At 45.1% G+C, this 10,473-nt stretch overlaps 1 protein-coding gene across 1 annotated transcript; it reads right to left on the bottom strand.

Moving 5' to 3' along the window:
- Nucleotides 1-164: 164 nt before the first annotated feature.
- LOC115153385 (peroxiredoxin-like 2A) lies at nucleotides 165-7,452 on the bottom strand. Its single transcript, XM_029698785.1, has 6 exons — nucleotides 7,396-7,452; nucleotides 6,292-6,462; nucleotides 6,022-6,113; nucleotides 5,705-5,845; nucleotides 5,278-5,445; nucleotides 165-1,288 (listed from the first exon to the last, which is right to left on the bottom strand). The coding sequence occupies exons 2-6, from the start codon at nucleotides 6,434-6,436 to the stop codon at nucleotides 1,181-1,183; spliced, it is 654 nt and encodes a 217-aa protein (XP_029554645.1). The 5' UTR covers nucleotides 6,437-6,462; nucleotides 7,396-7,452; the 3' UTR covers nucleotides 165-1,180.
- Between the last annotated feature and the right edge of the window lie 3,021 nt (nucleotides 7,453-10,473).

Genomic DNA, 10,473 nt, shown 5'->3' with positions numbered 1-10,473 from the left:
AAACTAATCGCACAAGATAACATGGACTATTGGTATAAATCAACTAATCAACCTTATTTTTTAACAATAAAAACAGATTGACCTAGGTAAAACCGAATAAAAAATTAAGATATATAATATATAAAGATGTGTGTAGGTAAAAAAATATAAAATAAAGACAACCATTTTATTAGGTGGAACATTTAATTTATTTGTATGTCTTAAAACCATGACACAACCATTTAGTAAACAACTTGCAGTGCCGGTATGCATAAAACCCACAAACAACAGTAAAAGGTTTAATAAATATATACTTTATTATTCTCAAATGCTTTGTAACAGTTCATGCATTTTCCTGGTAGCGAGCCTTATCTTTGTCCATTGAGCAGTGTGACTGTGTGTGTAAGCATCAGCCCTGAGCTCTCATCATTCAGAGTTTAGACACAGACCTTCATTAACACCCACACAGTCCCATGACGACAACCGGACAGTAGTGAGACCAGGACAACACAGCACTGTTGACAGGACATTTCCAGTGATGAGATCAGGACAGGTTCAGCACAATGAAAACGGAAAAGGTTCTGCTGGTTTTGGGGGTGGGTCGGCTGGGTCAATTTCAATGATGTATAAATCACCTACAGGATTATGGATGCCAGAAAAAAGTACAATTTAAAGTAAAAATTCTATGCACAGAGACTGACAGACATACTGTGAAGTAGCACAAATACATTCACTATAGATTATACATTTTACACAAAAGTGCATACTCATAGACAATGAGAGGCTAACACATGTGAGTGGAAAGTCATTCCTGCATAAAAGAACCAAAACTACCATGTTAAATGGATAAAGAACCATTCATGCATGTGCTTTTAAACCAGGGGGTGAACATGTCACTAAATAGGGGGGGAAATGTGTCACTAAATACAAATTAAGTGGAAAATAGGAATCGCCCCACGTTAAAAGTTAGGTAGGCTCTATAGTCCAGACGATCCTATCTGGCAAATTAGGGCAGTGTATGTAAATATATTTAAATTTGTATCGACATGCCCACATGATCAGACTGAGTATTTCAATGGCAAAAGGACAATAAATGAGTTATTTTCATGAAATAAACACACAGTGATGTATTATACATACAGTGATGATTTAAAAATACAATTAAAAAGACTGTATGGGGACTTTAAGCTGTTTGTGTAAACTATTTCGCAGTAGCCAAGCAATCTTGAATTTTCCTGGCTGATCTGAGTACAGCCAGCAGGTTGACTTTATCCCCAAACTCCTTCTCACGGTGCTCAAGCAGAATTCCCTGCATGGGTAAGAGAAGGAGAACAGACATGGGTCTCAAAACTGGTATCTGTGGAAGTACAGCAAGTGGTCATTGCTTAAGCAGGAATAAGTTATGAAAAGCACACCATGCGTAAATGATAGCAGAATAAAAGCACACCCACTGATACATACTTGCACTAGACCTGAATCCTAATTTGAGATAAATGAAGGATACAAAGTATATTGAAAGCAGGTGCTTCCACACAGGTGTGATTCCTGAGTTAATTAAGCATTCATCATCCCATCATGCTTAGGGTCATGTATAAAAATGCCCAGTTGCCCGTTATTTTGTCTACCATGGCTAGAAGAAGAATCTCAGTGACTTTGAAAGAGGGGTCTCAAAAGAGCATAGGAGGTTTAAAGTGTGTGTGTGTGTGTGTGTGTGTGTGTGTGTGTGTGTGTGTGTGTGTGTGTGTGTGTGTGTGTGTGTGTGTGTGTGTGTGTGTGTGTGTGTGTGTGTGTGTGTGTGTGTGTCAGTCACCAGATCTCAACTCAATTAAACACTTATGGGAATTTCTGGAGCGGTGCCTGCGACAGCGTTTTCCACCACCAACAAAACACCAAATTATTGCATTTCTCGTGTGAAGAATGGTGTGAAGAATGGTGTCGCATCCCTCCAATAGAGCTACAGACCACTTGTAGAATCTATGCCAAGGTGCATTGAAGATGTTCTGGCGGCTCATGGTGGCCCAAAGCCCTATTAAGACACTTCAAATCAAATCAAATTTGATCAGTCACATACACGTACTTAGCAGATGTTATTGCGGGTGTAGCGAAATGCTTGTGCTTCTAGTTCCGACTGAAAGGATTGACGCAGGGGATGAGAAGCAGGTACAGGGAGTGAAGGTTTAATAACTGACGGACATTAACAGAACAGGAACAGCGTCTGGACAGGAACACATAACAACAATTAATGCGGACACAGGGAGCACCACCGAGGAACAGACAGATATACAGGGGCAATCAACCACATGAAGGAGTCCAGGTGAGTCCAATGAGTGATGCTGCCAGGTGCATGTAAAGACGGGTTGCCTGGCACCCTAGAGTGCCAGGGAGGGGGAGCGAGGGCAGGCGTGACACCGACAGTGCAATAATATCTAACAAGTAATATCTTACAAATTACACAACATATACCCAATACACACAAATCTAAGTAGGAATGAATTAAGACTAAATACATATGGACAAACGATGTCAGAGCGGAATGGCTCTAGAGAGCCTTGCCGTTGCGGGCGGTGCAGTTGCCGTACCAGGCGGTGATACAGCCCGAAAGGATGCTTTCAATTGTGCATCTGTAAAAGTGAGGGTTTTTGGTGACAAGCCAAATTTCTTCTTCCTCCTGAGGCCTTCTTCACCACACTGTCTGTGTGGGTGGTCCATTTCAGTTTGTCAGTTATGTGTATGCCAAGGACCTTGAAGCTTTCCACCTTGTCCACTGCGGTCCCGTCGATGTAGATAGGGGGGTGCGCCCTCTGCTGTTTCCTGAAGTCCACGATCATCTCCTTTGTTTTGTTGACGTTGAGTGAGAGGTTGTTTTCCAGGCACCACAGTGCCAGAGCCCTCACCTCTCTGTAGGCTGTCCCTTCATCGTTGGTAATCAAGCCTACTACTGTTGTGTTGTCTGCAAACTTTTGATTGAGTTGAAAGTGTGCTTGGCCACGCAGTCATGGGTGAACATGGAGGACAGGCGGGGGCTGAGCCTGCACCCTTGTGGGGCCCAGTGTTGAGGATCAGTGGAGTGGAGGTGATGGTAATCAAGCCCGTCAGAAAGTCCAAGACCCAGTTGCATAAGGCAGGGTTCAGACCCAGGGCCTCGAGCTTAATGATGAGCCTGGAGGGTACTATGTTATTGAATGCTGAGCTATAGTCAATAAACAGCATTCTTACATAGGTATTCAGTATGCAGAGTGATGGCGATTGCATCGTCTGTGGATCTATTGGGCCGGTAAGAAAATCAAAGTGGATCTAGGGTGGCAGGTAAGCTAGAGGTGATATGATCCTTGACTAGTCTCTCAAAGCACTTCATGATGACAGAGGTGAGTGCTACGGGGTGATTGTCAATTAAGTTCAGTTACCTTTGCCTTCATGGGTACAGGAACATGTCCCCACATCTTGAAGCATGTGGGGACAGCAGACTGGGACAGGGAGAGATTGAATATGCCCGTAAACACACCAGCCAGCTGGTCTGCGCATGCTCTGAGGACACAGCTATGGATGTTGTCTGGGCCAGCAGCCTTGCGAGGGTTAACACGTTTAAATGTTTTACTCAGGTCAGCCACAGAGAACGAGAGCCTCCATGGTAGCGGGCCGCGTCAGTGGCACTGTGCTATCCTCAAAGTGTGTGAAGAATATGCTTAGCCTGTCAGGAAGCAAGAAGTCGGCCTCGGCGATGTGGCTGGTTTTCCTTTTGTAGTCCGTGATTGTCTGTAGTCCCTGCCACATACCTGGGGTGGCAGGTAGCCTAGTGGTTAGAGCTTTGGGCCAGTAACTGACAGGTTGGTGGATCAAATTCCTGAGCTGACAAGGTAAAAATGTGTCATTCTGCCCCTGAACAAGGCAGTTAACCAACTGTTCCTAGGCTGTCATTGTAAATAAGAATTTGTTCTTAGCTGACATCTAGATTATTTTCACAAGCTACCCGGAACATTTCCCAGTCCACGTGATCAAAACAATCCTGATGCATGGATTCCGACTGGTCAGACCAGCGTTGAATAGTTCGAAGAACGGGTCCTTGCTGTTTGAGTTTCTGCCTATAGGACGGGAGGAGCAAGATGGAGTCGTGGTCAGATTTGCCGAAAGGAGGGCGGGGGAGGGCCTTGTAAGCATTGCAGAAGTTTGAATAGCAATGGTCGAGAGTCTTAGCAGCGCAAGTAGTACAGTCGATATGTTGATAGAACTTTGGCAGCCTAATCCTCAGATTTGCTTTGTTCAAATCCCAGATACAATAAATGCAGGATATGTGGTTTCCAGTTTGCATAAAGTCCAGTGAAGTTCTTTGAGGGCCGTCAAGGTAATGGCTTGAAGTAGGATGTAAATGGCTGTGGCGATGACGGAGGAGAATTCTCTTGGAAGATAATATGGTCTGCATTTAATTGTGAGGTATTCTAGGTCGGGTGAACAAAAGGACTTAAGTTTGGGTATGTTTCTAGAATTACACCATGAGTCGTTAATCATGAAACACACCCCCCCATCCTTCTGCTTCCCGAGAGATATTTATTCCTGTCTGCGCGATGTATTGAGAATCCTGATGGCTTTACAGATACCGACAGAGTCTCCCGAGAGAGACATGTTTCCGTGAAACAAAGTATGTTACAGGCACCGATGTCTCTCTGGAAAGAAATCCTTGCTCTAAGCTCATCAACTTTGTTATCCAAAGACTGAACATTTGTGAGTAATATACTCGGAAGTGGTGGGTGGTGTGCGCGCCTCCGAAGTCGAACCAGCAGGCCGCCTCGAGTGCCTCTCCTCCGCCGGCAATGTTTTGGGTCGGCCTCTGGAGTAAGTTTAATTGCTCTGGGGAGAGTGAACAAAGGATCTGCTCCAGGGAAGTATTATTCCTGGTCGTAATGCTGGTAGTTCTGGGGAGTTACCGCCACTCTAATATTCAATAGTTCTTCCCAGCTGTATGTAATGACACAAAACATTTCCTAAGCTAATAATGTAAAAAATAGTACATAGAAAAAATGAAATACTGCAAAGTTTCCTAAGAGCTAGTCGCGATGCTGCCATCTCCGTCAGCGCAAAATGTTGATGTTTCCTTTATTTTAGCAGTTACCTGTATATGCTCACGTGACTATACAGACCTGCTGCAAATTATTTTAGTACCGCACTTTTTAACATCCAATGCATATGAAATAGGTCACATATTTGCAGATCGATTCTTGCTATTTCTAATCAGTTCTAACTATATCTCCACTTTTGTTTGTTATAGCTTGGATAGAGTGCCCAGTTCAAGCAGTATAGCCCTACCTGATCTTCGGGCCCAATGACGAACACTCCCCCCAGTACAAGACCTTCTCCTTTGATTATATTTCCTGTGCAGCCCTTCCTATAGGCCCTCCACAGGCTTCTCCACACCCCGATACGCAGCAACGCAGACAGGAACATATAACGCTCCACAGGACCGTATAACGCTCTCTGAGGAAAAACAGGTTTGGTTATTAGATGGAGGAATACAGTGACATTGGTAGGATACTGTACTTTGCTGACATCTACAGTTGGATGTATATTTGAAAAGATGTGATGAAATAAATGTTATATCATTTATTGCACAAAGGTGTGCAGTGTGACTGAACAAACGCTGGAAACATGTATTTTACAAGGAACTGTGTACTTTATCGTCTCATGTGAATGTTAACTACTTTTAACTTAGTAAATTCATGAGTTATTCACTGACCTTCTGGTCTACATAGACTTCCCCAGTAAAACATGTCTTGAAGGCGTCCAGCTCATGGCCAATGTTCTCTTTGACCACAGCTAAGAGAGGGATCCCCAACTCCTCTAGATGGGGCTTCAGAGAGGACAGCTCAATGGCCTCCTAGAGAGAAAAAGAAAGAGACAAAGAGACAAAGCGACAGAGAGACAGACAGAGAAAGAGAGAGAGAGAGAGAGGCATGGACAAACATCAGCACTCGAGTCTGGCTGCTGTCAGGAGTGTGAAAGTATAAAATAGACAAGCTAGTCTAGAGGAGACACCACAACCACAGCGCTCACCTCTCTGCACAACAAGCATCCAGGGCGTCGTACCACCATGATCACTGCCCCAGTCTTCTCCCACAGAGCTTTGGCCTTATATGTCTCATGAACTGAAAGAGACAGAGAAGGGTTAAATATAGCCTACTTCGCCAAATCTATGACGAGACCCCATACAAGGTCAAACGCTGCCAGGAGATCTGTAATCTAAAACAAACATATCTGGCTTACTAATTATTTTACCTATTCATTTGGATATAAAACGTTCAGTGTTCTGGACTCTATTCTTACTTCCTCCGGTGGCCCTTAGGTCAGTGTCCTCCAGAACCTTCAGGCTGGCCCACAAAGGCTTGGTGAGGAACAGGTCTGTGATGGACTTCAGTAGATAAGCTATGAACAGGCCTACTGCCTTCAGAGCCTGGTTAGCAGTCACCATGGCCCATTCAGACACTTCACACCACTCTGGGGGCAAAAATATGGCTCAAGACAGGATGTGAATGGGATAGGAATACGTGGAGTAAAATAGAATAAAGTAGCCTATTCATCCCTGAAATATATTGTCCACTCATGCACAATAAATACAGTGTGTGTGTGCAGGTTTGCATGCATGCGTGTGTGTATCTGCTACAAACATCCTATGGACCCTGCTTTGTTATGGTGTTTTGTTATGTAATTGCTGGACCCAATCATTAACATTCTTGGCCCTAATTAGTTAGTTGTTTCTGAGCAGTGAGCAATGCCAGCTACAGCCCAGACCTTCAGAGCTGATAATCAAAGCTTACTGCAGTAGCGCTCTGAAAGCAGGGGTATATTATTTTATCGCTGACTTTGATCGACAATAATTGTAACGCTAAATCCTGTTACTATGAAGCACAGTCATTCAGTGTGACACTGAAACGAGATTATCAAAGACGGGAATGGAAAACAACATACAAGAGTGTTATCTTGTTTAATAAAAAACAGAATATGCTACTAAACAAAGAAATTCCTTAAATCACACTTCTTGAGCAATCTACAGATCAGTCATTGTCTTAAGTCAGATCGCATCACTCCTACGCGACGCTCGTCCCTCAACCGATCAGTGCAAGTGGAATTGACGCCCTATCTGACATAAGACAATGCAGGTCAGTAGATGCTGAGAATCAGTCAAGTTCAGCAATCAACCTATTGTAAAAAAAAAAATCCCCTTTAATTAACCAATATGTATGTGACTTGTAGCCTAGATAAAGGAAATTCAACATCAACTAAAATGTATCCAGCAAAAGCTAGCCTTCCTCCTTCATCAATGAAAACCCAATAAATATTTATATTCCATTCATCAAATATCCATTAAATACATTATCACATTTAGTTGAAGCTATAGCATAGAGTAAATTGTGAAAAAACAATACTCACCAATATCTGTCTCCCTGCTACTAACGAGAGGAGGATTCAATCCCCTGGTATGGTGTGTTTTCAACCCCTAAGCCCTTTAACCAGCCCCAGTCCAATCACATCGCTGTACCAGCCCTGTTCAGTATGACCTAACACACACACACACACACTGTGGTGGAACACAACTCATGGTGAGCCCCTGTTACGGGGTACTACAGGGTCGTATTCATAAGGGCATGCAAAGCAAAACGTTTTAAAATGTTGAGCAACGTAAAACAAAAATGAGTGTTTGACTGTTCCCAGTGTTTCCAGATGGTACCTCCACGTTTCGGCACGTTTACATAAGTTGCGTGCCTAGTGAATAGGACCCAGAGTCTAAAGTAATGGATATTTACTGGAACATTTCCATAAATGAATGGAGCTTTCTGCTTCACTGCCAACATTAGCCTAAATGCCCATCAGGATGCTATCATTTTGTTCACTCATCCCATTCCTCACTAACCTGGTCCCAAATCTCTTTGTGCTGTTTTGCCAATTCCTATGGTTATTGTCACGCCAAATGACAAGACAGCACAAACAGCTCTAGGACCAGGTTAATTCTTCACTGCTTTTATTTAGGGATCTGAAATTACACTGTTAACTATATTCTATTCTATGGAATTAGGCTATACTCTGTTATGCTTTTGGATAGAGACTGGCATGATAGTGGTGTTGAATTGCTGTATGGCTGGTTGTCAAGAAGGTCAATATTTAAGAAATAGGACTGCCTTTATTCGGAATATTAAATAATCTTCTTCCTGAAAAGGGTATGACGATATTGAGGCATCAAATGTACTGTATACTGTATGTATCCTACGCACAGCACAGGTGGCCCACTATAACTACTATTGTACTAATATGATATAAGACAATACTACTGTATTGACCCCACTATTACAGTAATATATATTAGATAATACTGCTACTCTACTGTACTGTGGCTGTACTGACCCCCTCTGACCGCTGGAACAGGAGGAGCTTAAGAAGGGTCTTAACCTCCGCGACTGGCTCTACAGCACGTCTCAAACTCATTCCACAGAGGGCCGAGTGTCTGCGGGTTTTCGCTCCTCCCTTGTACTTGATTACTAATTAGTGACCTTCATTTATCAAAGAACTCCCCTCACTTGGTTGTCTATGGCTTAATTGAAAGGACAAACCAAAAACCTGCAGGCACTAGGCCCTCCATGGAATGAGTTTAACACCCCTGCTCTACAGGCTTTTTAAAAAGGTCTGAGGTCAGGGGTCAAGTCACAGGAGTTCCCAGAGGTTGCTGGGCATTACCATAAATATTTGGTTCACCCTTATATGCGCTCTGTGTTGTGTATGACATAGGCACCCCCCTAAAAAACTTTAGGTCATAACCGTAATTTTTATTTTATTTAACTAGGCAAGTCAGTTAAGAACAAATTCTTATTTACAATGATGGCCTACCAAAAGGCCTCCTGCGGGGACAGGGGCTGGGAGAAAAAAAAAAGATACAGGACAAAACACATCACGACAAGAGAGACACTACAACACTACATAAAGAGAGACCTAAGACAACAACATAGCATGGCAGCTACACATGACAACACAGCATGGTAGCAACCCAACATGGCAGCAGCCCAACATGGTATCAGCACAAAGCATGGTACAAACACTATTGGGCACAGACAACGGGCAAGAAGGTAGATACAACAATACATCACACGAAGCATCCACAACTGTCAGTAAGAGTGTCCATGATTGAGTCTTTGAATGAAGAGATGGAGATAAAACTGTTCAGTTTGAGTGATTGTTGCAGCTCGTTCCAGTCACTAGCTGCAGCGAACTGAAAAGAGGAGTGACCCAGGGATGTGTGTGCTTTGAGGACCTTTAACAGAATGTGACTGTCAGAACGGGTGTTGTATGTGGAGGATGAGGGCTGCAGTAGGTATCTCAGATCGGGGGGGAAGTGAAGCCGAGGCCGCTGTGGACGACTCGGAGGGCGAGGCGCAGGGCGATCTGGTGGCGACGGAACTCCCGCAGCAGTTCAGGGTCCAACACATCTGCCACCAGAACCCAGAACCCAGAACCCAGCACCACTCCTCCGGACCGTACCCCTCCACGAGGTACTGAAGGCCCCCCGCCTGACGCCTCGAATCCAGGATGGACCGGACGGAGTACGCCGGGGCCCCCTCGATGTCCAGAAGGGGCGGAGGAACCTCCCGCACCTCAGACTCCTGAAGCGGACCAACCACCACCGGCCTGAGGAGAGACACATGGAACGAGGGGTTAATATGGTAATCGGGGAGCAGCTGTAACCTGTAACATACCTCGTTCACTCTCCTCAGGACTTTAAATGGCCCCAAAAACCGCGGACCCAGCTTCCGGCAGGGCAGGCTTCGGGTCGAGAGCCAGACCCGGTCCCCTGGTGCGAACACCAGAGCCTCACTGCGGTGACGGTCCGTGCTGGTCCATTGGTGCAGCGCGGCCTGCTGGAGGTGACCATGGGCGTCTTCCCATGTCTCCTCCGCGCGCCTGAACCAATCGTCCACCGCAGGAGCCTCGGTCTGACTCTGATGCCATGGTGCCAGAACCGGCTGGTACCCTAATACACACTGAAAGGGGGAGAGGTTAGTGGAGGAATGTCGGAGCGAGTTCTGCGCCATCTCTGCCCAGGGCACGAACGCCGCCCACTCCCCCGGCCCGTCCTAGCAATAGGACTGCAGAAACCTGCCCACATCCTGGTTCACGCTTTCGATCTGCCCATTACTCTCGGGGTGAAAACCTGAGGTAAGGCTGATCGAGACCCACAGACGTTCTATGAACGCCTTCCAGACCCGTGAAGTGAACTGGGGACCCCAATCAGACACTATATCCTCAGGCACCCCGTAGTGCTGGAAGACGTGCGTTAACAACAAGGCCTCTGCTGTTTGTAGAGCCGTAGGGAGACTGGGCAGAGGAAGGAGATAGCAGGACTTAGAGAAATGATCCATAACAACCAGGATCGTAGTGTTTCCCTGTGATGGGGGAAGATCAGTCAGGAAATCGATCGACAGGTGTGACCATGGCCGTTGTGGAACGGGTAAGGGGTGTAGC

This window comes from Salmo trutta, chromosome 18 (genome assembly GCF_901001165.1).
Source record: "Salmo trutta chromosome 18, fSalTru1.1, whole genome shotgun sequence".
In the NCBI taxonomy this organism is placed as follows: domain Eukaryota; kingdom Metazoa; phylum Chordata; class Actinopteri; order Salmoniformes; family Salmonidae; genus Salmo; species Salmo trutta.
This window is presented reverse-complemented; position numbering and strand designations above follow the sequence as displayed.

What these genes read in the sequence shown, in the direction of transcription:
- LOC115153385 (XM_029698785.1), bottom strand. Translation starts at nt 6,436, where the DNA reads ATGGTGACTGCTAACCAGGCTCTGAAGGCAGTAGGCCTGTTCATAGCT. An exon ending in GATGCTTGTTGTGCAGAGAG is followed by an intron (nt 5,846 to 6,021) that starts GTGAGCGCTGTG and finishes TTTTCTCTCTAG; the next exon opens with GAGGCCATTGAGCTGTCCTC. An exon ending in AAGTCTATGTAGACCAGAAG is followed by an intron (nt 5,446 to 5,704) that starts GTCAGTGAATAA and finishes GTTTTTCCTCAG; the next exon opens with AGAGCGTTATACGGTCCTGT.